The sequence below is a fragment of the Cebidichthys violaceus genome, unplaced genomic scaffold, assembly GCF_023349555.1.
Source record: "Cebidichthys violaceus isolate CVI_PGR_0920_01 unplaced genomic scaffold, fCebVio1.0.p SCAF_2, whole genome shotgun sequence".
In the NCBI taxonomy this organism is placed as follows: domain Eukaryota; kingdom Metazoa; phylum Chordata; class Actinopteri; order Perciformes; family Stichaeidae; genus Cebidichthys; species Cebidichthys violaceus.
In genome coordinates, this window is record NW_027176372.1 from 1,679,535 (window position 1) to 1,706,264 (window position 26,730).

The following is a 26,730-nucleotide window of genomic DNA, read 5'->3' on the forward strand; positions in this document are numbered from 1 at the left end:
TCGGCCTCCACCAGTTGAAAACAAGAAGAAACGCAGCACCAGGTTTAAAACAGTAAATCACTTTTAATTTAGTTCTCTCATGGGCAGGTGAGCTCATTCCTTTAAACATGATGACGAATGAAGTGCATTGGTAGTAGAAGCCCCACAGGACTCATTCATGATTCTGATGATACAAGCCAACGTTACTCAAATAAAAACCACTACAGTTCAGCTCTCGACCCGATAGAATAAAAAGATAAGACAGATCCATCGCTCGATACAACGGTGGCAGCAATACACAGGATTGCCCAAGCAGTAAAGTACACGTTCCTTTAAGAAACAGGGAGAGAGAACGCGAAAAAAAAAAAAAAAAAAACAACACCTAACCTCCGGGTTTTTAATCCCCAATTCAAGTAGTATTAACCCCTTCTTCTGTTCATGTGGGTCTGCCTGTTTAGACTTTTGTTTCCTAATAAATTCAAGTTCAGCGTGAAAAACAAAACAAAAATATGACAAAGAAAGAGTCCAGATAATACATGTGTTGGTGGAGGAAGAGATGGGTTTAAAAAAAAAAAAAAAAAAAAAAAAAAAATCAAATAAAAATGTGACATTCTGGATTCCTCAGAGGGAAACAAAAAGCAGCAGGTGAGGAGGAGGAGGAGGAGGAGGAGGAGGAGGGGGGGGCAGCCTTCTTCATGAGACACATGGAGAGACTGGTGGCTGAAGTTAGCAGGAGCTGGTGTGATCTGATGGTGAAAGCTCTCAACCAAACCGGCGTCAACTAACAGAAACCTCTTCAGACTACGCTCACGTTTAGGAGAGAACGAGTGTGTGTGTGTGTGTGTGTGTGTGTGTGTGTGTGTGTGTGTGTGTGTGTGTGTGTGTGTGTGTGTGTGTGTGTGTGTGTGTGTGTGTGTGTGTGTGTGTGTGTGTGTGTGTGTGTGTGTGTGTGTGTGTGTGTGTGTGTACTTTAAACTGACTTGAGATGAACTCGTTTCTGCTCCTACGCTGCAGCGTAGAGAAGAGTTTTCGGCTATATTTTTGTCTAATTGGTTCCTGCTGCGGTTAAAAAAAGAGAATCAAAAACCATCGGTTGTAATCGTTAATCTAAATCTCAGGTTTGGGAGCCCAGAAGGTTCCCTCTCACTGGCGCTGGGTGGAGTAGCGGCCCTCGCTGGGGCCCGCGCCCCGCCCGGAGCCGAAGCTGGGTTTCTGTGCCATGCCGCCGCGGGTGGGGGGGCCTCGGGGTCCTCCTCCTCCGCCCCCCTCCTCCTCCTCCTATCCGCTCTCGGGGCCCGCCGGGACCTCCTGGACCACGGGGCCGGATGTCCCGCCTGTCGCCCTCCCGGGCCGACCGGGTCTTCTTCTCCTCCACGTTCAGCCGGACGTCTCCTCTGAACTTGATGGGCTGAGGAACGAGACCGTAGAATAAATAAAGGTTACAGCTTCATTCGGGTTCTTTTACCTGTTAAACAGACAAACTGTATCATGAATAAAGAGCCGGCTCACCCGGTTGCTGAGGATCTTCTGAACCGGTTCAGAGTCGTCAAACACCACGAAGCCAAAGTTGGGCAGCTTCCCTCCGCTGTTGATCCTCAGCTCCAGGACCGTCCCGTACTCTGTGGACCACACACACACACACACACACACACACACACACACACACACACACACACACACACACACACACACACACACACACACACACACACACACACTTACTTTATTTAACATCACAGGTACAACACAGACATTTTGTGTTTTTAAAGCTCTAAAAATTCAAACTCACGCTCAAAGAACTCCTTGAGTTCGGTCTTGTCCACATCGTGGGGGACGTTTCCCACAAAGAGCTGCTGGGCGTCGGGGTACCGGACCACCCGGCGGCCCTCGGACTCGCCCTGCTCGCCCTCCCGAACTGAAACAAGTCAACAGAAGAGAACGCTTAGACACTAGAACCTACCAGTCCTGTTGCTTTTGAGTGGAGTTTAAACATTGAGAGAGAGTCTCAGAGCAGCATTTGGCCTTGGAAACTGCACTTGCATAGATAAACGTTTGAATGTTCACATGTTCTGAGGTGTCTGTCTGTCTGTACCTGGTCTGGGTCCTCTGTGCACCGGCGGAGGTCCTCCAGGCCTCTGTTCCCTCGGCCTCTGGTCCCTCGTTGGTCTCTGCGCTGCTGTCTGGGACTCTGACTTCACCTCCGCTCTGGGCTGAAAGAGTCAACGCACTTCAGTAAGAAGAGGAAGCAGCCAGGTTCATGGCGTCATCATGAAGGAGGTAGGAGGAGACGTTGGCGTCCTGCCGCCTTCATCTCTACTAAAGACGACAGTGTAGCCCGAGGACGGCTGCTGACACACAACTAAAATGGCTGCTGAAGACCAGGAATCCAGACTAGTTTTAATCAACACCAGGTTCATCTTGGGAGATATTTAATTCTGACTTCTCAAACCTACCGGCGCTGTGGGAGGGGCTTTGACGACGTGTGGGGGGATTCCTGAGACCGGGACGGCCCCGCTGGGAGGGAGGTTCTTACTGGTGACGGAGGCCCAGGAGAACGGCTGGGAGGAGACACAACACTGGAGACACTTAGTGCTGCTGCTCATCATGAAGTATTACAGCAGGCCGCTCAGAAGAGGGTGGCGCCACTCGTTCAGACCTACCCTGTTTTCTTCTGGGGCGGTGGGGGCGGGTTCGGCGGGCGCGGCGGCGGCGGCGGGTTCGGCGGTGGGCGGGGCTCCGCTGCTTTTCTCTTTCTGGTCGTCGGATGCGTTGGTGTCCGCTTGCGTCTCCGCCGTCGTCGGCGTCTCCGGCTTCAGCTCCACGACGACGACCTCGGCCTCCTTCTCGGCCTCCGGCTCCGGTTCTGGACTCGCCGCGGCCTCCTCTTCCTCCTCATCCTCCTCCTCGTCGTCTCCAGGAACAGTCGGCTCTGAACTACAAGTACGAGTCGGGTTACACACAAACCTGCTGCCTCAGCTAAACAACGGAGGAGTTAACCCTCTGAACCCCCAGAACACACCGTGAAGAACCAACGAAACGCGTGACATTTCATCAAAAACATTCTACTCCACACGTCTCGTTTAAAACCTCGCCACAAATAAACCCTTTGTTTTAACCAGATTCTGTCAAAAACATTAAATTCTGAGCTCCTCAGAGCAACAAAGAAGACATGATTGACTCGGCTCAGACCGACAGTCACGCGACAACAAATCGGTGAAACTTTGACTGAAGGCAACGCGTGAAGCGGTTAAAGCTCGAGGAACACACCAGGGCGTCGGGTCGTAGAAGGAGGCGGACTCCTCCGGAGCCACGTCGGGGGAGGGGACCCTCTCCTCGATCTCCTCCGCCTCGTCCTCCGACTCTGAAAAGCACACAACACACGTTCAGCACTCTGCTACTCACCTAAAGATGAATTAAGCTCAGACATCAGAGGGTGAAGAGTGAGACGGCAGAGAAACAGAAACATGAAACCAGGTCGTCTCACCTTCTGGAGGCTCAGAATCAGAGTCTCCGAACACCTCGTCCTGGTAGCGGAACACGTCGTTGTGGACGTAGAATTTGTTAGCAACGGTACCCTGAAGAAAGAAAGGATCATTTCAACATGACGAACTTCTATCGACACGTGTGACCGTGGGCTTCGACGGCAGGCGGACTACAGACCTCAGGCGCCAGCACGAAGGTCTGCATGAACTTCCTCATGGGCTGCATGTTGTTGGACAGCTCGCCCATCACCTGCACCACCACGCCCTCGTTCAGGGTGGCGTGGGCGTCCACGTGGCGGATCTTAGTGTGACAGTCGCGGAAACTCAGAGCCATCACCCTCTTGTGGATCTCCTGCAGACAGGAGGAGGAGGAGGAGGAGGAGGAGGAGCTCAGTCAGGACACGTTGGCTCTTCTTTACTGATGTATTCATTACCATCCTGCCTGTTCGAGATGCTTTTAGTCTAAATATTGGTGATTTGTTGAACTCTTTATTTAGAGAAGTATCAAATAACGTCTCCAGACTTTAAGAAAACCTGACATGTTAACATGTGTGAGAGCCGCTGTCTGCTGGATGAACACTCACAGATTGTCCATAAACAGCCTCCACCGGTTTGCCGTTGTTGTCCAGGCCGCCGTGCACGTAGGACGAGTTCTTTCCATAGAACCTGAGCAGACAGAGGAGGAGGGTTAGTTTATCGCTTGTGTTCACGCCTGAAGGTTCCGGTGAACTCTGAGCAGGTGAAGGTCTCACCTGTGCAGGTAGTCGGGGGCCTGGTTCAGCAGTGTGTAATACTGTCGGACAAACTCTCGCCCGACCAGCTGGGCACTTGGCTTCTCCATCACCATTTCTTTGGTCAGCTGGAAGTCTCTGAGGAAGAGGAGGAGGAGGAAGGGGGTTAGATTAGTGATGTCGTTGAATACGATCACTGTTCCTCGATTCTGATGAGTGATGAATAGTTTGAGTCGTTTAGAGGAAGAAATCACCGTTTCCAGCGGCTGTAATGTTTCTGAACATTCTAAGTTATTTCTGATATTAGACCAAAAGATGAATGGATTACTTGTGAACTTGTTCCAGTCACACTTTGAACTCTCATCCTGCAGAATTACCCGTAGACAGCGCGGCGTCAGGACTGCTGCTGTAGTAAGCAACGAGCAGGATATACAGGGTTCCACAGTCATGGTTGCCAAGTTGCATTCGCAACCATTTTAAGGAATTGACAAACAGTTCTCAGGCTTTTAAAAGTTGGCGTTGAGCTCTGACGTCAGGCAGTGGTTTGTGTCTTTAGTCGCACACGCCTCACAGCCAACAACCCTTCTGAGAGACGTGTGTGAGTGAGTGAGAGTGAGTGAGTGAGTGAGTGAGTGAGTGAGTGAGTGAGAGAGAGAGAGAGAGAGAGAGAGAGAGAGAGAGAGAGAGAGAGAGAGAGAGAGAGAGAGAGAGAGAGATGGTGAGTCATGCTGCGTCCCCACAGAGAGGTTTGAAGTGGAACTCTAGTTTGGTAAACGTGACCTCTGATTTCACATCGGCACACGACATCCAGACTCCTTCTTTCATGTCATGTCTCTGGAGCGCATTGAAGCGCCTGCAGCAAGAAGAGCGTTTGATCTGCAAACCTGACTGATTCTGACAAGCTCCTGGGTGGGTGTGTGGGTGTGCGCACACACACACACCCACACAAGTTTGTTTTCATACCGAGCACGCACTCCTCTACTGCCTTCATCTCTTATCTCACGTCCTGGACTGAAGAGACTCACAGACTGAACCAGTTCAGCTTCATAACATCAACGAAACCCGTGATCACCAGAAATTAAACGTACACCATCGACTGAGTGTTGAAGTCTTTTTGTCCATAACCGTGCAGCTCGACATGAACGACCCACAGCTGACACTGGACACACGAGCCCCACCTAAAAAGCCTCCCAGAAGTCCCGTCTTTATGAGGACATTTTGTTCCCTTCACTGATTCCACCACTGTGTGTGTGTGTGTGTGTGTGTGTGTGTGTGTGTGTGTGTGTGTGTGTGTGTGTGTGTGTGTGTGTGTGTGTGTGTGTGTGTGTGTGTGTGTGTGTGTGTGTGTGTGTGTTCAGATGGACGCCCTGATAACACTTCTTTACGGTGATGTTCACTTTGACGGTAACACACCCACATTCTTCTGCTTCCTGGACTTTTCTTTTTTTAACGTGGTCATGTGACTCGGTGCCATTAAACAGTCACCTGTGTGAACATCTGCACACGGAGCCTATGTGCCTGTCGGGATTTTGATGGATTGCCCATTAAAAAGAAAGTTTCAAGTCTCTGCTAGTTGATCTTCACGCTACGCCGACATGAAGTTAAACTGGTCCCAGCTGCAGATTCACTGTTTTTAAATGCATGTGGCTCAATGCAGGTCTATGTTACAGACTTACTCTTTAAACTGTATAGAACACACAGCATGGTCTACAGGCTGAGGTTAATCTATGGGGAGGAGGCTACAACTAGCAGACCCAGTGGTACTGTCTTGCAGCCACCAGGGGCCGTCTTTAATAGACTGTCTGTCTGTCTGTCTGTCTGTCTGCCACACCTGTCTGTCCACACACCACCACCATCTGCTGTCCTGGCAAACACTTAGCAACCAGCACACCAGATCTGATCCACCAGGCTAAGCCTGAGGAGGAGCAGCCCCAGAAGAGCTGAAGGTGTGCCAGGATCTCAGGGCTGACGTCCGGGGGGGGGTCCGAGAGTATCTGAAGATATGAGGTGCATATAAGGGCATGCAGCCATATCACACACAGAGCAGCTTGTGTAGAAAGAAAGTGCAACACATGGCAGGCAGACAAAAGGCCACGCAGTGACCGGCACCGGCCGGCCTTACGCACACTCATCCACCGGTCATGGCGGCACTGCACGTCGGTGGGACTTTATTTATTTTTTTAGGGTGTAGTCCGACCAACCAGATATAACCCTAGGTTAAAAGAGCCTAATAGCTGCTCCACCACGGGAGCTAAACCCGCAGAAAACTAGTGCAGGCAACGGCTATGTAGCTTTGGTTTCTGCAGCAGCCCCAACACGTGTCCACCGGCCGGTTCACCGGCTACACGTCTCGGGTCTTTCCGTGGCAAGTCAACCGGTTAACCGGACCAGAACCGAGGAGAAACCAGTGAGCGCATACGGTGGAGGATTGTGGAGAAAAACGCAAAACTGGCAACCAAGAAGAGAGACACACGAAGGGAGGGAGTCACGACTGAATGAGAGCTCTTAAGTGGGCTACACATGGGCGGTGGCTATCTCCTGGAAAAAACAAAGTTAAATGGCTATATCCTAATATTTCAACATAGTAAACAACTACTTCAGTCACCGGCTGGTACTTTCGAGTTCATTACCATAACACGTATAGTTTAATTTAACATGACCGCGGTGCTAACAGCCATCATGTCCTCACCAGGATGTAGACGGAGCCGTAAAAAAAACGACCCAGTTAATCTGCCGATTACGACACAGGAAAACACCCTATTTGCGACTTTTGTTTTGAACAAAACACACATGACATGTTTGTCAAAAAGAACAACTTACCTGTGGGTCAACTATCAAAAAAAAAATCGATCTAGAAACAAGTGATTTCTTTGAATCACCTCAGCGACAGCAGCCAGGAGACGCTAGCGGCTTCACAACGTGCTGGAGTGCTAGGTTACCGGTTTTCATTCCCCGCAACCGAACTTGACATCCCGCCTCTTACGAGCCGTCTAAGCCAATCAAATTGACGCCGTGTGACTCATCCACCAATCGTATAGCGCTTACGCAGAGAGGGGCGGGAGCTTCTAACTCACAGCCAATCACGAAGCTCTGTGTATGATACCTGGTATTTTCTCGACAGGGGGCCAATCACGTCACAGTAAATGCACTCGAGGTGCGATGGTTTAATCGACCGGTGCGTGCCGGTTGTTGTTTTGAGCTTCGTGTACCGGAGCCTCTTCACCGCTTAGGGGCGACAAAACTGTATCCGGTATTTCAGCTGACTTAAATTATAGCGGACGACTCATCAAATGACAGTTTAACTGGTGTGACGTGTCAAAGAGGAGAAACTCCGTCAGCTTTAAAGAAAACCTGTCCCGCCATTCACATCACCTGCTCACCTGCGCCTCATTTCCCGGATTAGAGTTGCATCATAGATTTATATAACCTGCACATTTCCGTTTAGTCTGGTTTGCATCTACCTGATCCACAGTTTAAGAACGCCTTTGCCATTTTCTGGATGTGTTCCTTAAAATCTCACATTACCGCAGTTCATACTGTGATTTAATGTCGCATGTTTACAAGAAACAAATGACCCTAACCTATCTGATACACATGGATCTGGGGTATATATAGGGATATATTTGATTACAGTACAGTATTTATGTTCACGTCATCTTCAGTTGAAGTCATTGCGTCTGATTATGTTATGAGTAATGAGAATAAACACGTTGCGTTTGTGTTCATAGATGCCAAAGACATCAGTGTGCAGCTGGCATGTGGAGAGAGTTATACAATTTGGTGTTTGTGTGTAAAGTTGTGATGCCAAAATACAATTTTAGAAGAGTTTATATGATGTTTGCTTTTGCAAGAGATGTAACATATTTAGTATTTCGATTTTTGTGTGTGTAGACTTTTAGCAAGTCTAACTATCTGAACTACGACTTCAAAGCACAGATCGTTCCACATGTCAGAACATTGTGTGGAAGACTGCTGCTTATTCTAATAAGGCTACAAAAAACTGCTTATAATAAGTGTTTATGCATGAATATATACATATATAATCGTGCACTTTTTACATGAACTTCAACTAGAACAGGTGGAACAAGCTGGAGCAAAGTCCTGGTGTGTGTTTGAGCCTAACTGAAGTCCATTATAGAAGCAGATCAAAGACACGTTAACTGAGCAAAGACCTGCATCAGAAGAGGAGGTCTCTCGTTACAGCCACAGAGGCAGTGAGGAGGACAGAGGGGGAGGGGCCTGTGTGGCCCCCGGCTGTTGTTCCACATTCTTGACACTGGAGTCTGGATGAACGGGTGGGGATGGTAACAGGGTGCTCCGTCTCTCCCTCGCTCGTCTCCCAGGGGACCACGAGCAGCTCGCTGCCCTTTTTGAAAGTGAAGCCGTGGAGAGCAGCGCAGACAAGAGGGCTTCATGCACACATCAGCCATGTAGCTCTGGTGCAAAATCAACTATTTACAGCGTTGCTTAGAACAACATGTCCCCGTTGTTTGCTTTGTATTGTTTTACGGCCTCTTTGTTTGGGCTAAAAGTCATAATAATATAAGATGAAATACATGCATGTTGTATGCTTATTGCCAAGGCAAACACGTGTTTCAACATGTTTGAAAAGATGAAAACGGTTTAGACATTCAAAGAAACATATTTCCAACACAATCTAAATACATGTGTGCACTTTAGGTTTAACTCTATTGTGTTCCAGCATCTCTGAATGCACATTATGAGTGAGGAGGAGCAATATAAATGTATATATTCCAGCACGTTACAGACATTTTGAGACTCCTTTTATTGTGTTTTGGGTTTGTTTTAAAGGGCCCTCCATTCTCACAGCACATCCACACAGATGCTTTCACTTACCGCCTGACAACACACTTCTTTATAGTAAAGAAACGCCAAAAGCAAAGCGAAGCCACCGTCCGCCGCTTACTAATTACCTTCAAAGAGAAGCGACAAACGTCTAACGAGGAACGTGAAAAGATTGCGGCGTTGGAGAGAGAACGCTAAATGAGTGACAGGAGAGGGGCGTGGTGACCCTTCACACACATCAGGCCCTTCATCCGCTGTTCGTACTCACACCTACAAAAAGAAATGCATGCGTTTGTCGTAAAGCTGCATTCTCTCTAGTGTCCACCAGGGGGCGACTCCCGAGGAACATACGGAATCCCTGACTGTAGCGGAGGAGAAAGATATGAATGCATGCAGAGATCTTTTCATAGTCTTTTATTCATGGAAAGAGTTCGGCGGTGCTCTCAGTGTCAGACGAAACATCTCAATTAGGAGGAAAAAAACTCTCAGCCTGCGAGACTTTCCCCTCGTTAAAAGGTCCAAACAATACAGCCTCTTTATTGTTTCAAAGATCAGTACACGCGTGTCCTCGTCTGGGACGAGGAATCTGCATGGAAAATAAAAATGAACAACTCTTAAAGCAGTAGTCAAAAGATCAAAAACCAAAAGAAAAGCACAAAATGACAAAAAAAAATGAAGAGTCCACCACCAAAAGAGTGCAAAACTAACAGGTTTAGAAAGCAAGCAGAGGGAGCATTTATTTAGAAACTTTATTTTCGACTTTACAGTTTTTGTCTCAAATTGATCTCAAATTGAAGCCCTGAACAAATCCATAACACATATATACTATTGTCAACAACATACATTTACATCAGAGGTCTTTAGTTTTCTTGACTGGGTGTTTTGTTCAACAGACAGAGAAGTCAAAGATGGTTAGTACAGACTGTGCACATTTCTCTTTTGTAATCTTTTTTTGTTTTTAGTGGTATAGGCAGGAAAGGTCATTATTTAAAAACAAAATTAAAAAAAAGGAATTTTCAATTAGCACCGTTACTGTGATTTCTGTTTGTTTTAACTTAGGGATCAGCACCTCGTCCCGTTAGTAGCGACTAGGAGTCGTCAGGCTGCTGGCAGCTTAGATGATGAGGTCGTTGTCCACATCCTCTGCAAACACACGAAACACACCCGTCAGCACATTCATGTTTTAGGAATATTTCAACCTTTGAATTAAAGCATGCGGTGAGCAATAGGGATGAATTAAGAAGCATGAAAGATACAAAGAAGTGGCAGCAGTGTTCATATTCATATTTATATTCTACATTTTAATCAATAATAAGCAGTCTTTTACCGTAAGTCTTTAACATCTAAGATCTGCTATTCTTTGTTCTTTGTATGCTCTGTAACAATATGATTTCTTAAAATGCCAAATACATTATTATCCAAGCATGTGGAAATATGGAAATCTGGTGAAAACCTTCATATTTAACAACTTTAAAACGTCTCTGTTTTCTGTTATGTTAAACAGTTTTAGACAGAACTTTGATGATGTCATGTTGGGACATGTTCTAGACTGAATCAATAAGCGTTTAGTAAACAAACCAACAGAATAATGAAGAACAAGAACGACCTGCGCTGCAGCTTTGAATTCAATCTAAACTTCACTGAAGCTGCTGGAAATATGTTGCACTTTCCTCAGGAAGATGCAAAATATGCAAATGACATCCATAACTGTTGTGCCTCATTGACATCAAATGTCATTTTTGTGATTCTACATAACAAAATTAGAATAAAAATAAAAAAAGAGAGGTTCATGGGTAATAATTCTTGGTCGTCGGTCGATACTCACGCTCCTTGATGCCGAAGCAGTTGGCCCACTCCTCCAGGGCGATGTATTTGTCGTTGTCGGAGTCGCACTGCTCGAAGAAGCGGCTGGTGCAATGCTCCATGGGAATGAGAGGGGCGCGCAGGGGGGAGAGCTCCGTGTGGGTCAGGTACCTGGTCGCAAACAGACGCCACAACAAGGAAATGATTCTTACAATGAAATGCTTTATAACGTCCATTCTGTTTCATTTGTTACGCCCCGAAAACACACCGGGCAGCGGCGGAGTGCGGCTCGCCACGTTAATTAGATCCTCCTGCAGCCGGGAGGCCGGTTCATTAAAGCCCCAGGACCCTGTTTACTGATTGGCTGTGGGTGTTCTCTGTCCACACGTTCTCCAACCGCAGAATCCAAAATGTCCGCCGCTCTTCTGAGATTTATTTTGGCCGTTGCACGGAGACTCGTAACAGGCGCTTCACCGACGCTCCGGTGTGTGTTGGACGTTATTTTGAAATCGTGAGAACATTTACTTGAAATATGAGAAAAATACAAAGGCCGACGTTTGTCTGGTGATCTCAGAAGGAGCTTTAAAATCTCAGGATCTTAACGCGACGTTTTGTTACGATGAAGCAGAAAATCACCTTCATCCACAAACCGTCTGCTTTTACATCAAATATGTTTCAGTGATGTCATTGTCTCCTTAAAACACCACCACACTGTCAGAACCAGCGTGAAGACGAACGTGGGTTCTGGGTCCAGCGGCCGCGTCATCGTCTTTCAGAGCCAGCAGCTCTAAAGTGAACAGCAGCTGGCGTCCTTTTAAGGAAACCCACCAGCTCTCAGTCGGACCTCAAGCTCAACCGCCGCCTGAGCAGCCCTGATATTAATGGTCTAACATGTGCTGACTTGCAGAATCAGGGACCGCCTCGTCCTCGTTCCCTCCCACGCTACGTACCCGTCGACGGGGTGCTGGTCCAGCTGGCCGAACTGCCAGTGGACGGGGAAGATGTACATGTTGTAGTTCTTCTCGAAGTCGTGAGCCAGCAGGTCCAGAGAGTGTTCGCCAGCCTGCAGCCTCTTCTCGTTCTCAAAGATCTTCTTCACCTGAAAACGTCACAGAGACACAACCCACGTCAAGAGCAACGCCGATGCACTAGAAACTAGAGATGGAGACCATCAACTCATGTTTACAATGTTTACTGAGGGAATAAATCATTTTAGACTAGACTTCTATACAACCAGAGGAGTCGCCCCCTGATGCATTTCAGTCATATAAACATGTCCTCAGTCTCACAGTTCATGAACTCTTTGGAATAGACTTTGTTCTTTAAGTAAAATCAAACGGTGTGTCTGGTGAACCCGTCTGCTATCTTTACCTTCACTGTTGATGGTAACGTCTCTCAATATTGGTGACATTAATGGACTTATCTCTCTTGTGAGACGACTTGGTCTTAGTTGAATTCTTCTTTGTGTGAAGTGTCTTCTTATAAGACTATTAGTCTCCTTTCACAACCTTAATAGATTAAGTCCAGAGGAGACATTGACAGGCGACTAGATTCAAATTAGACTTTTGTCTTGAAACACATAAAACACTTGATAATGTCTTCTGTATTGGATAGTTCATAAGATATGTTCTCTGCGTTGTATTGAATATTGTGCTTTCTTTTAATTATTTTTGATTAAAAATCACACTTTACATTGTTGCCTCGCTTCATCATCATTCCATCCACATCCCTTCGATTTGACTCGGGTCACAATGACTCTCTGGACTCACCCTAAGCTTCTGCTTCTCGTTGAGCAGGTTGTTGTCCTCGTCGCGCTCGTACAGAGTCACCAGCACGTTCTTCAGCCAGTCCCTCATACGGAGGGGGAACTCGCTCAGCTCGGAGTCCAGGCAGGGCTCGATGTCTGCGGGGAGGAAACGCTGTCAGTCTGATTTTAAAAGGCTTTTGTTGGCATGGTACACTAGATCATTGGTCATTACTGGAGCACAATAGCGGAAAGCTCCGGTTCTGTCGAGTGAAGCCGATGCAGAAGTGTTTTAAAGCTGCATTCTCTCTAGTGTCCACCAGGGGGCGACTCCTCTGGTTGTATAGAAGTCTAGTCTAAAATGACTCTACTTCTCTCTTGATTTATTCCCTCAGTAAACATTGTAAACATGAGTTTATGGTCTCAATCTCTAGTTTACAGTCTTCTTCAATACAGCAGGATGTTCATTTAGTACATTATGCTCCATTTAGAGTCAAACACACCATAAAGCAGGGGATGATTTAGGGGCGGGGCTACACAGTGATTGACAGGTCTTTACCAGAGACGTATACAGCGTCTCTACGTCACTCACTGCAAAATGAAAACAATGACATCTTAAACCTGTTAAGTGCCACGAAAAAAAATATCAGAAAACTGCAGAAAAAATATCTGCATCTCAACATTTCATCCTCAATATATATATATATATATATATATATATATATATATATATATATATAATAACATATACATTAAATTGTTATTCTTGTGCACTGAACAGCACCTTGATCTCCATTTGAGCCTTTCAGCCATGACTCATTTCCTCAAACTGAGCTTGTGTGTGTGTGTGTGTGTGTGTCATGTTCAGTTCAAACAGTGGAAGAAATGCAGCCTGCAGGCCCAGACCTGACAGAACACAGAGAGAGAGAGAGCTGAGCTGAAGCGTCGTAGCTTAGCATACAGACGAGAGGGAGCTAAACATGCCTGATGCCTCAATAGTGAACAAACAGATCCAGATAAACAACCGCATGAAGTCAGAATAAATCACAGAGGAGAACATGAAAACATCTGAAGATGAGATAAACTTCCAGCTAAGGTGAGAGCTGCGAGGACGACATATAGTTTTGTTAAAGATGCACTTTATTGGTATACTGGTGGAGTAACACTTCATTTGCATTGTTAAGATTTATTAAATACCACAAATACGCCTGTGTCCAGTACCTTGTGGTCTGTCTTTTTATTTATTTTAAACATATTCGTTGTTTCATGTCCGTGGTGGTTGCACCGTCCGACAAACCCAAACTTGTTTACATCTCAAGTGCAAAACTGAGACGCATATTATTTCTGCCTCGTTGGATTTAAAGAGGTATTTTCCCCGCAGCTAATATTACCATCTGTGAGACGGGCGTGTCCAGTGTGGAGGCAAAGGAACCTCCGAAGAGCAATCCACTCAATGACTCAGTCAAAACCACCCTAAAGGACAGTTTAGTCTCTATTGAGATGTCCATCATTTAACCTCAACAGATAATTCTACCCCAGACTAAGAAGTCTGTCAATCACCCTGTAGCCCCGCCCCTAAAGCATCCCCTGCTTTATGGTCTGTCTGACTCTAAATGGAGCATAATGTACTAAATGAACATCATGCTGTATTGAAGAAGACTGTAAACTAGAGATTGAGACCATAAACTCATGTTTACAATGTTTACTGAGGGAATAAATCAAGAGAGAAGTAGAGTCATTTTAGACTAGACTTCTATACAACCAGAGGAGTCGCCCCCTGCTGGACACTAGAGAGAATGAAGCTTTAACACACTTTAGCTTTAGCTGTAACTTCTTTGGGAAACTCAGGGGCAGAGTGTGGGGGCTCACATTTGCAGGGTCCGATGTAGTCCAGGTGCAGCTTGTGGCCCTTCTTGGTTCCCTCCAGGGCGCACTTGGTGGCGAAGAAGTGGCAGGAGGTGTCGAAGGTCTTGTTGTCGGTGCCGCAAACCTGAGAAGGGGAAACGCAGACGGTTGTCACGCGCTTTTACGAGCTTTTAATATCACGTCACATGTCGTCAAAATGTGTTCTGTGGTTCTCTGAGGTTCTACGTCAGCTGATCCTCGGTGGTGAGTTCACAGCCGCTGGGTTTTACAAACTCAAACTCACGTGCTCGAACTCTCCCTCGGCAGCCGGGCAGGTGGAGGCCTCCTGGCACACACACATGGGGACGTTGCTGTCGTCGACCTCGCACACTTTGCCCTTCTTGCAGTGGTGGTTCAGGCAGGGATCTGTAGGACAAACACAAACGCACAGAAGCAGAGTTATTTCTCAGGAAATGACTCCGCTGTCCCGTTCCTCCAGTGCCAGAAGAAGACTCGCGATGAAATCTTTCATATGTGGGAGGATTATTAAAGCAGGGTCGTGTCTGCCGTCAGCTGCTGTTCTTACAGGGACACTTTAAGTAAGTAAAGAACCTGCTGTGCTTCACATTGTATTCTATACCTCTTCAAAAGGAAGTACTTATTGAAGCATTAAAGTGATGTTGCAACACAAAGATTACATATTATAAAAAAAGTACATTTATATTTTCTTAAAAGTCCCTTTAAAAAACGGTTGATTTGGAGTTAAGGACTATTTAAAAAGGACTTTGTTTCTGTTTCTGTCGCTGTTGATTTAAAATGTATTTTTTTAATGTTGTTTGCATCAGAAATTAAATTCCATCCACCTGCACTCTATTGGTGTGTAGAGAGATATCTCACAATGTCAACATAAAGAGAAAACTCTCTTAAATGCAATACATGTACACTTAGAATGAAGTACTTTTTTTTGTAATTGTGGTATTTTCTACTTTTGAGTTAGAAATAAATATCTGTACACGCTGTACAGACTGGGCTGAGCCGCTACTTAAAGCCAGCTGGAACGCGTATATAATTACAGCCGGTCTGTTATTATGGGATGTTTGATTTGCCAGTCCGAGGTCTTCACTAAACGCTGCGACCCGGCATGCTAAATCAAAACGGTTGTCCCGGTAGAAGAGTTTATACACGTTTATGCCTGGAGACGAGTTGCGGTCGAGGTCATGTGACTCTAACCCTACGTAGGAGTGATTCCACATTCATGAACGAGTGTAAGCAGATACACAGTGACGGGTTTCAGCTCTTTCTATTGAAGTATTCATCTTTATTCACAACTTTTACTTCCCTCGCCTAGTTTATGTTTACACCTTGTATTACTTGCTTATGAAATAAATAAACAAATATGAACAAACAGTTAATTCTCTTATTTTTGACTACACACAACTACATTTAAATGTTGATTCAGCAGAACTTTTACTTCTACTGTTATTGTAAAGAATATTGCTGCTTTAAGTATTTCTTTTTTAAACATATTACAAAGAAGAAATTAATTAATTCATTAATGATTGCCGTTTTTAATAAATAACACGAAAATGATGTGACATTTGCAGCACTTTTTCAATAAAAGTCTGTCTGAGGATTACTGCTGTTTAGCCTAAAGCTACTCGAAAATAGTTTATTGAGTTTCCGTTTAGTGAAATGCTGCTTAGTTCCCTCTGGTAAACAGTTATGCAGTGCATATGTCTAGGGCTTTTATTGTGAAAGGAGTGGGTCTGGTCTGAGCTGCCTTTGTCAAGGTTGAAAATCCCCCTTTTTCCAGGAAACAAATGAATTGCACATCAGGAAAAATCTCCTGGGAATTGATGCAAGTCAATGTGAGAAAAACAAAGTTTACGAGAATGTTTCTACAAACTTACTCTCAGTAACAACTTCTTCTTCTTCTTCTTCAACAATCTCGATGGCCTCATCGAACTCTCCGATCTCGATCTGCACTGGGTTGGCCCCCACCTCGGGCTCCTGGAGGAACATCGGGGGACAAAGGTCAGACCGTAAGCTTCACGAGTCACATGCTGAGGATTTTAACGTTGTGAGGTACGAAGCGATGAGAGTGAACTTTTTCTGATTTCCGTGCAACAGTCTTCAGGTCTATTTCTGCACGATGTCCACTTAAAGCAAAACCGCTTAAACATCCCTGGTTTTCCGGTTTAAACGTCACCGCTAAAGAAGGTTCCTCCCTGAAGGCCAAACAGAATGTGGGAGCGGCGAGACCATAACACATCCAGCAATAACAAGCAGCTGGGTCCACATGTGGTGGGGCTTCCTGGCATGACCGGCTAAAATTAACAGCTGTGGGATCTTTGGTCCCGCTGGACCTCTGGAGCAGGAAAGGATACGACGTTCACATGCAGAAGGAAAAAGTCCATCTTCACAAAGGGTCAAAAGTAGACATTACTTTTGCCAGTACTTCGGTTTGCATTTAGTTTCCAATGATTCTGTGACGGATCGATTGCGTCACTGTGGGCGTCTCCTCCACCGTCACGTGAACAAATACCCCTGAGCTCCTTCGGCTGCGGTGTTGAAACCACCAGAGCTCCGCCACAGATCGGATCATCTCTCCGAGCAGCTGCCTGGCTCGGGGAGCGCATCGCTGCGGCCAAATCAAACTCAGATGAGAGCGAAAGTATTTAGGTCGAGTTTCCCAAAACGATCAGCGTAGCGACACTAAAGAGAGGCGAAGGCCCTCCACTTCTGGGACTTTATTCTGAAACATAACTCTTGGAGTCTAGAGGTCTTTATGCATCGACAAAAAAACACCTTGGTGTCTTCAGGCTTTTAGACTGAAAATACGTAATTAGAGAGACTTCATGCAAAAAAGTGACGTCATACTTTGCTGAGGCTGTTTCGTCCCGGGATGTATATTGTGGAACGTAGTTACGGTAGCTAGCTAGTGCTGCTGACGTACATTGTGTTCACGCACAAAACTAAATGGTGCTACGACAAACCACGGCAAAACTGAGACTTTCTTCATGGTCACCCGTTTCAGCTTTTAAGGAGAAAATAAAAAAACACGTGACTGTTGAACTCTCAAACAGGATGAACATCTGGACTGACCTCAACAATTGGCTCCTCGGTAACCAGCTCTTCCACGATGGGCTCCTCCTCAGTCTGGAACACACACACACACACACACACACACACACACACACACACACACACACACACGTTAAACAGTATTACTTCTGCACGTGAACACACACTTGTGAGTACTAATAGAATAAAACAAAAACACTGGACTGAAGCAAGTCAGAAGCAGACAATGACCAAACCCTCAAAACAGACTTTGAATCTTCATGCCCATGAAAACTCAGGGGAGCAATGTTCACAGACTTGCAACAACAACACACACACACACACACACACACACACACACACACACACACACACACACACACACACACACACACACACACACAGGAACTGCACATGGATAGGAAAACACACATGGAAACTCACACGTGAACTGTTAATAACAGAGGAAAGGAGAAAGGAGGAGACATTGAGGGAAGCCAACAAAGAGAGGAACATGCTCATAAAGAGAAAAGCAGACCACACACACACACACACACACACACACACACACACACACACACACACACACACACACACACACACACACACACAGTATCACTTACAGGAGCAGCCATGGCGTGGCCAGCCAGGCACAGGAGGAAGACGATCCACATCCTCATCTTCAAAGTCTGTGGAGACAAACAGACGCACACGTGAACCCAGTTTCTTATTATTTCAATGACGTCGTCACGTTCATACAAACTATATTACTAAGCCACATTTACTCCAATAACAAGAGAATAATCAGTATCAGGATTTGATAATAAAGATGATCTGAATGTGAATGCTAACCAACAACCAACCCTACGCGCTCATGAAGCCCTGCAGTCTCTCTGAAGACAACAGAAGCATCTGGACACAACTTGTAACACAAGTCTCCGTGACAGACTAATGGAAGCTCTCCAGTTCCCCAAACAAAACCCTCACTGTCCGCTTTGTGTACTGGCGGCTCGTGTGGAAAGCCTCTGGCTGTGTGGGGGTGTTTGTTGGAAAGTCTCTCCCAGAACGTCCTCTCGTCCTCTGACGGGGATCTCCTCTCACTCCGGAGCTTCAATCAGAGCGAGAGCACAGCGGCCGATTGCATAAACACATATTCACATTTGTAGACCGGTGTCAGTTACGCAACCTGATGTGTGAATATGGTGAGCTGAATGGGCGGAGCCAAATTCAATTCCCAAGTGTGTATGTACAAGAACATACTTTCTTCCTGATCTATCTATTTTATGATTTAGCACCATTTTTTGGTGGGTTTTTTATGTCAGAATGCGTCCAACATTTAGTCCGTTTTAATCAAACTCTGGTGCAGTTCACTTGGGAAGTTGTGGACAATGTCCAAGACCGCTTGCTAGAAGGTGGTCTCGGATCGATTCCAAGCGAAACCCCCGAGTGGCGGTTTTGATTGCAGTGAGAAGATGATCCGACGCAGGAAGTGAACCAAGACGCAGGAAGTGAACCAAGACGCAGGCTTGATCCGCTTCACTTTGTGCATTGAGAAACGGATCCAGACTAAATAGAAAACGAACCATTCATTTTCACTCTTAGTAGCCAAACGGAAAACAAAGATTTTTATATATATATATATGTATCTATACAGGAGATGAGTCCCCTATCTGTCGGTCTTTGCTCTGCTCTCCATCTGATTGTTTGAGCGTCCGGTGTTGGGCTCTGGAAACCCTTCCTCTTCTCTTCCTCTATCACGTCTCGTCTGAAGGACTAAGTGAGGGCTTCTTTGTTCCACAGTGGAACATGACTTTGCTTGGTCTTCCTCCCTCTTTCTCGAGTACTTATCTCCCTCTGCACCTCCATTGAGTCAGCTGATGTAACCCAGACATCCAGAAGCGATCTCCGTCCTCCTGACATCAAAGGACGATGTGTGGGTTTGTGACTGTAAAGATCAAAGACTCTAACTGTCGTTTCATTCACCCGGCTTCCTTTATGTTGTTTGCGTTTGGTATCAAAAAGAACCGTATCTCCATAGTTCTTCCTCCGCTGTGAAGGGAGCTCCTTATGCAGAGCAATGACTCTGGAGTGAGCAGACTGCTCGCTGCAGGAGATCAGCAGGATAATAAGAGTTACAAAAACAGAGCTGGGAATAGTTTGAATTCCTCCACCTCGAATAAAACCAACAATAAATCGATAAAACTTCCAACCTTCTCACAACATTTATGAACTGAGACACGGAGGAAGGAGAGATGAATTCCTCGACTCTAAAAGCATCGCCTTGAGGGAAACTGAACCTGACATTTTGAGGTTGGAAGGGGGGGGGGGCGCTTTGCTTGGCCGGTTGCCAGGCACCCTTAACAAACGTCGGAGGGGCCTCTCGACACGCAGCGTCTGGATGGGGCGCCGTGTTTGGACAGATGCAGAGAAAAGGGTAAAGTTTGCATTCGGTCGACCTCGAGTGTTGACACGTTTGACAAAAAGAGACACAAAGGAATTATTGACTGTTAACCTGCGGCCGCATTTTTCTTCTTTTGTCAACCTCGACACAGTCAAAGTGTGTCTTTAGGATCGACAGAAGCGTAATCCTGTCGTTTAACGTGTAGCGTTCTTTCTTGAGGGCAGGTTTGGACTCGTTTCATCCAACCGCATCTCCAACAAAATCACGACCTCGTGCAACTGAACTGCACGCGCAATTACGTTTCGCGGATTGTGGATAAAGTTTGAAACAGTTAAAAGCTGTGAAGAGCCACACACAGAACACAAACACTCCTGTGTTTTCTGTCCCATCCATCCCAACGTCCTCCTTATTTGAAACTCATTTGTAACACGTCAAAAACAACAAAATACGCTTCCCTCAAATCCTAAATCACAACGTAATCTCCAGGAGACTCTGGTCTGGTTTTGTCATCTGAAGAAACCCTCAGAGCGCCTGTAGAGCCTCGTCCTCCTACCATGAAACACCCTTTATGCTAACACCGTCCCGCTGACGTACACAGCAGCTTTGGCGGAAGTCACCCATTTTAAATCAATCATGCACGTGTCTTAATATAAATATGAGCTTTATTGTTTTTAATGCAGACTTCCTTTAAGTCTTGTCTCTGTTTGGAGGAAAACGTCTCGATGCTGAAACGAGATCAGATTTATGTATCGGTTTGATGAAATAAAGAGCTAATGTGGATTATTTGTTTGAATCTTGTGATTACAAAGCGATTATGTCATCATAACACCTTTCAAAATACTTCACAAATTGCCATTTTGTGTCAAGATCACAACAGAATCAGATAATTAGAACAGCTTGTAACGTCAGTGTGACGTGCTAAATTATGAACAGAGCATTGTGAACCCCTACAAGCCTTTTATTTTGAAGGGTCCAGGGTCTGTTGTCATATTTCCACCTTTCTCTCGAAGTGTTTCGTTTTATTTATGCATTTTTCTGTTTACAGTCTAGACAATAAATCACGTCACGGCTCTGCAGAGCTGTTTACATGCACACACGTGGATGCAGCATGATTTCTGTTTCTGTTCCATCAAAAGCATGAGTGCTTCACTCAGGACGTTCACAATGGCGACCACTGTTCACCAAGGTCCAGAGATGAGAAGTCGTTAAGCTCGGACGTGGAAAATTACAGAAACGCAGACGGTGACGTCTCCAAACGACCTGCGCACAAGGACACGTCTCTGAGAGAGAGCTCAGCTAAAGAGAAACACACCGAGCTGTTAAAAGAGCTTGTGAGGCACCTATGAGCAGCGAGAGCTGAACGAAAAGGGGACAATAAAAACAATGTCATCTTCAAAAAGTGCGGGGTCAGTATTTGATTTGGAGGGTCGTGTTTTTCCCCGACCTGTACTCATTTAAACGTATTCCTGTTCAGTCAGAGAGTCGCTCTGACGCGACAGCAAAAACAAATTATTTTATTTGGAAAGCTGCTCTCATAATCAAACAGCGGCCGAGGCTAAAAGGGAAACTTCAGGCTCATGAAGGAGCTCCTTCTTTCTCCTCCAGCCTATTTCATTTGGGAGGTTAGTTAGGTGAGCGAGAGTAAACTGGCTGTGGAGGAAAAACAACCTGCCTGGAGCTGCTATCTGCCTCCCTCTCTCTCTCTCTCTCTCTCTTATCTAATATCCCTCTCTTTCCTGCTGTCTGCTCTTTAAAGAGGGACAGATTTAGAGGAATTCTTTCTCCTGCTCCTCGGTGACATAACAGGCGGGTTTGGAGTCCTGGATAAACAACCTGTAGCTGCCCGTCTGCCAGCAAACAGTGCAGACAAACAACACAGGCATGCAAATATCCAGCGAGGGCTCTGAGACGAAACAGTGATTTCCTCTGTCGGTGCTGAGCTCTGGAGACAGAGAGGGGTTTTTTTATTACGGAGAATCCTTGAAGTTATTGAAATACCTTCCAGATATGAGATTTGTTAAATGCAGTTTGTTTCCTTCTGATCTAGCAACGCAAAGCTTTAAGTGTGCATCCAAAATACAGATGAAAAACCTCCATTTGTCATACCTGGAGCAAGGAATGAACTGATGAAGACTTACTGAAAGACATGAAGTTATGATCAGATAACCTCATCGTATTTAATTCTTCACATACTTCACATGTTGAGTAAATCGATTACTCACCCCGTGTTACCTCAAAGTTTTTCTAACTCTGGCGCATTTACAGGAATGAACTGTCCCACACCACATGAACCAATAAATAAAAGACTTGCTGATAAAAGACAGAAAACTTGATGAATGACATTTACAAATATGTATTTTTGCAAAAACTTAAAATGGAGCGCTGCAGAAATAAGTCCTAAAACCCAGAAATGATTCTGCATTTTTGCACTTTTGCTTTTGGTTGAATGTCTGAAATAAAGACAGGCTGAGAGATGTTAACGCTTAGTTCTACAATATAAAACATGTCAGTGAATACCCCTCATGGTGAATCTTTAAAAAGTCTAAATGAGACGACTGAGCGTCCTCACCTGAACACTAGACCTCCTTCAGCTTAGTGGTGGAGGCGTGGAGTCACGTGACCGTGGTGGAGTCCTTTTATCTAACGTTAGCTTTTTACGTCACGCTGTCATAAACGTCTTGTTTGTCACTGAGCTTATTAACCGCAATAATCCAAAAGCCAACGGAAGAATCCCATTGGCTTTTAGTCGGAGGGTCCATTTCCTCTGCTGTTTGAGGCCTGAGAGAAGTTTTCTTCAAGAACTCGAGATAACAAACGAGGAGTCATTGATTTACAGAAGGTCGTTTTTGGGGATGAAGTATTGCACTTGCTTCTCAATGGCTCAGTTATTCGTGGTCAGTTAAGAAAGACACAGTAGAAATAAAGTGTGTTAAACGTATAGCACCAGATTGGAAGCTTCTAGTACTTTATTCAGAGGGGGATTCTTCAAGCGCGGTCAGTTCACAGGTCGATCTCAGTGACCTGAGGCGACAACAAGCCCCTCCAACCCAAGCTGGACCTCCTCAAGTGGCAATAAGACACCTGACATGTTTAATCCCCCTGGAGAGTTCGGGGGGGAAACCCCTTTACACTGCCGGGACAGAGAGCAGTTTCAGAGATCACTTAGGAGACTCTGAGCACAAAGAGCTCAGACCAGGAGAGAGGAGAGAGGAGGGAGGAGAGAGGAGAGAGGAGAGAGGAGGGAGGAGAGAGGAGAGAGGAGGGAGGAGAGAGGAGAGAGGAGCGTTCACGGGAATGAAGAAAAGAAAAGTGAGGATATGTGCTACCTGAGCTACCTGACCTCTTTCCCCTCTTGTTCGTTTTGTTGTCACTTAATTTCACTGTAGGCCGTGAACAGTTTGCTTTATGATGATATGTATTTGTTTGTCTTGGTTTAAGGCCAGAAACGTATTGTCCCTTCAAAATAAAAGCCTCACACTATTGTTGCTCAGTCACTGGACATGACAGACTCTGATTGCACTTGGCTCTCTCTTCTCCTTGTGTGTTTTTACATTACTGTCATGGGTGTTAAATGTGCATCTTTATGCATCTGCCTCTCTGCAAAGATTAAAATGGTTCAACGGCTAAAATCCTGGTTTGTAGATGTTATCAGTCAAAATCCGCTCGGCGCAAGTTGAAACGACTTCTGTCATCTCCAGCGATCTGTGCCGGTCTGTTTGTTGTAGGGACACTGAGAGAGGCCAGAGGGCATCGACTCTGTGTGGTCAGTGAGCGTTAGCGTTTGTAAAGTCGCTAATAACAGCGACTCAACCGGATCAAGAATGAGTTTCCCTTAGCTGGACGTCTCTTACAGCGTTGTTTGAAATAAAAAGGAGCTCTGTGGAGTTGTGATGTAACTGCTGGACGGACAAACAAAAGAGTTTGTGAACAACCTGAAGCCACTGAGATCTTTTTCCGTCTCAACCGAACGGACTCACATTCTGTTCCTCTCTCTCTCTAAACCTCACCTCCGTCACTCTTTCCACTCTTTTCTGTTGACTCACAACTCTGTATTATTTGACTTGTGTCTCCCAGGTTTTCTCTCCACCATCTTTTTCTTTCTTCTTCTCCACGTTGAGTTCAGACGGCATCACAATCCTCACTTCCTGTCGGGGGATTAGAGCTTTTCTCTGAGATTGCCAAACTGGCCTGCTATTTCCCAGCATCCTCGGCTGCAACACCGCCACCCCCTCCCCTCCTCCTCCCTCCCCCTCCCACTTCCCTCCAGACACTGCCACCTCAACAATTAAGCAGCCGGAGACACTTTGTCCTTCAGTCCTCAGGTGTGGCGACTACGGTGCAGGAGAACTTCATTTAGCAACAAAAGACGGAGATATCGCAGAAGTCCCAACGTGTTTTCAGAGCAGACAGAATCTGCATCACCTCAGGTTGGACTCAAACAACTTGCAAAGACTTTACTTGAGATTCTAGTTTTGCAAACATTGCATGAACCTTAAAATGAACACGGTGTCCTGGACTTGAATATCGATATCGCACCATCGATAATAAAGGTCTGAGACAAGCAGATGCAGAATATTTGCTTTTAATAGAAATATATTGGGAAGATATGCCAATACGACTAAACTGCCGGACTCTTCAGACCCTTTAGAAAGTCCACACGCGTGTCACCGGTATCGAGGGCTGTGATTGGCTTCCAAGCTGTGCTGTCACGCAGCATCTAGATCTTACACATGTTCCAACTCATGTTCAAGGTGAGTGTTTCTGCACAGTGAGGCTCGATCATCCAGCTGAAGGAACAATGTGTACGACACACTTTTTTTTCTTTTTTTTTAGTGGAGGGTTTCCAACAACCGGCACACCCAACTCCTACTGACTCTACTCAAGTGAGACTTCTACCAGATGGTGGAGCCTGACAAATCAAACCACGTTGGGGGATCAGGTCTGGCTCGTTCCGGTTCATCCCAAAAGGTGTTGGATGGGTTTAAGCACAGTCAACACCTCAAACTGGGAACAAAAAACCCTTTCTTTCCAAACACAAGCTGTTCCCACGTCGGTCGCTGCCTCAAACCCAAACACGTCGGGCTCTTTCTGCAGACCCCTCTCCCTACGAGCGACGCCCCCCCGACACTCGGAGGCATCTGAGCTATACTCACGGAGCCTTTTTAAACAGCTGGTAACCCATCGCCATGGCAACCCACATTCCTTTACATGGGAGTAATCAGAGAGAGAGAGAGGGAGAGAGAGAGCTGGGGGGGGGGGTCACAGAGGGATGAAGGGAGGGAGAGGGAGGGAAAGGAGAGAGATTTGTCGGAGAAAGGCTCCCATTGCTCGATCATGAGGGCTTTGTTGTAATCCCATCCACCCCCCACTCTTCCTCCTCCTCCTCCTCCTCCTCCTCTTCCTCCTTCCCTTCTTTCTTTACTTCTGCTCAGTTACTCTACTTTCAACAACTTTTTCACAGCGATCAAACCTTCAGTTTTGTCAAAAATCCTTTTTGACAAAACTGGGAACATTCTTCAAGAACAAAGACAGATCAGCATCTTCACTTAAGTGTGAATCAGAAGCTTTGACAGGAGATACTGCGGCAAAAACACAAGACCGTCCAAAAATGTGTCTGCATCTCCCTCCTCCCCCAAGCTTTACCCCCCCCCCCCCCCCCCCTCCTGTTGCCGATGTGGCACACAATTACCTGCACAGAGAAGGACTCCTCACAACCACAGCTTGTTTACCTGCAGGGAGCGATTTTCCTCGCAGCTGTTTTTAATCGTTCACCGAGGTTTAAGAGCACAGTAGCTGCTTGTTAAACCAGACGCCAGCTCCATTTGAACCTTTAAATAGTGTAAAGTTGCTGGAGAATGTGTTGTGTGAGGGGTTTTCTTTTTCCAATACTGGATTTGGAGTTTGAGTTTGCAGCATCAACTGTCTGTGGGCAGTTTTGAGAAGAACTTTTGGTCTCACTTGCAGATTTTTCATGATTATTGGCAACTGACAAAGAAATGCAAATTAATTTTAAAAGTTAAACTTCAGCAGACATAAAAGTGAGGTTTTACCACAGAATAACTGAAACCTAAGTTTGCCACTAAGTTCTCGAAGTGAAAGAAAAGGTCTTCTATGGGTTGCTGAAGTAGTCCAGATCTGTGTCACGTGACACATGATACACCGAGTCAGAGTGAGAGCTCTTACCTTTGTAGCTTTAGCAGAGCAGGGACAACAGAGGAGAGAAGTCAGCTGTGAGCGGGACCCCGGGACGATCTAACAGCCTCAGCGCTTCACGCAGGAGACGTTTCCAGTGGGACGTCCCGGTTTGGACACACAGGCCCCGCCTCCCTTCTCTCGAACCTCCCATCGCAGCCTCTCTCGCTCTCCTCTATGTGGGTAAAGCAACAGTACAGACGCAAACCAAAGCACTGATTGTTGAGGTCAAACCTCTTTTTCTTCTTAAAACAGATACGTTGACAACTTTCTAGCAATTTTTTTGAATTTGACAAATTCATTTGTTGAACATATTTGAATAAACTTGAATAAAATACCAGACCCCTGAGAAGTAACCTCTACTACAAACCTACCAGCTATTAATTCACCTCTATTTCATCCATTTTAACTTGGTTTGATGTCATAACTGGAGGCAGTGAAATGATAGAACTTTCAGTTTTAAAATAATTGACTACATTACTGGATACTTCTCGGCCCAAATCTTTGTTTTATTATAACTCTCTATGTTCCTGCTGAACCATTTAAGCTGATGGTTCTGGTGAGGGAACGTAAAGCCGGAGCTTATTCCTGTTACCAGGGACACAGACAGCTAGTTGAGTGAAGTTCCTTCACGTTTTCACATGGATGAGTAAAGTGGAGACAGCAGCAGTGGTCAGAATGCCC

The 26,730-nt window shown here is 45.7% G+C and overlaps 2 protein-coding genes across 2 annotated transcripts; both read right to left on the reverse strand.

The window, feature by feature from the left end:
• Window positions 1-43: 43 nt before the first annotated feature.
• On the reverse strand, window positions 44-7,106 carry g3bp1 (GTPase activating protein (SH3 domain) binding protein 1). Its single transcript, XM_068714068.1, is given in 13 exon segments — window positions 44-1,245; window positions 1,247-1,387; window positions 1,489-1,598; window positions 1,769-1,894; window positions 2,072-2,189; window positions 2,433-2,537; window positions 2,640-2,913; window positions 3,247-3,340; window positions 3,464-3,554; window positions 3,640-3,813; window positions 4,046-4,127; window positions 4,214-4,330; window positions 7,013-7,106. Coding segments are annotated over 12 exon segments (1,533 nt in total). The 5' UTR covers window positions 4,309-4,330; window positions 7,013-7,106; the 3' UTR covers window positions 44-1,122.
• A 2,289-nt stretch (window positions 7,107-9,395) lies between these two features.
• sparc (secreted protein, acidic, cysteine-rich (osteonectin)) lies at window positions 9,396-26,139 on the reverse strand. The gene is made up of 10 exons (XM_068714069.1): window positions 26,038-26,139; window positions 18,077-18,142; window positions 17,496-17,549; window positions 16,301-16,400; window positions 14,695-14,816; window positions 14,415-14,535; window positions 12,571-12,704; window positions 11,752-11,900; window positions 10,824-10,972; window positions 9,396-10,141 (listed from the first exon to the last, which is right to left on the reverse strand). The coding sequence occupies exons 2-10, from the start codon at window positions 18,131-18,133 to the stop codon at window positions 10,113-10,115; spliced, it is 915 nt and encodes a 304-aa protein (XP_068570170.1). The 5' UTR covers window positions 18,134-18,142; window positions 26,038-26,139; the 3' UTR covers window positions 9,396-10,112.
• Between the last annotated feature and the right edge of the window lie 591 nt (window positions 26,140-26,730).

Coding starts and splice junctions, on each gene's coding strand:
- sparc (XM_068714069.1), bottom strand. CDS start 18,133: ATGAGGATGTGGATCGTCTTCCTCCTGTGCCTGGCTGGCCACGCCATG. Junction 12,705..14,414: donor CTACATCGGACCCTGCAAAT/GTGAGCCCCCAC, acceptor TCCTCCCCGCAG/ACATCGAGCCCTGCCTGGAC. Junction 11,901..12,570: donor ACGAGAAGCAGAAGCTTAGG/GTGAGTCCAGAG, acceptor TGACGTTTTCAG/GTGAAGAAGATCTTTGAGAA.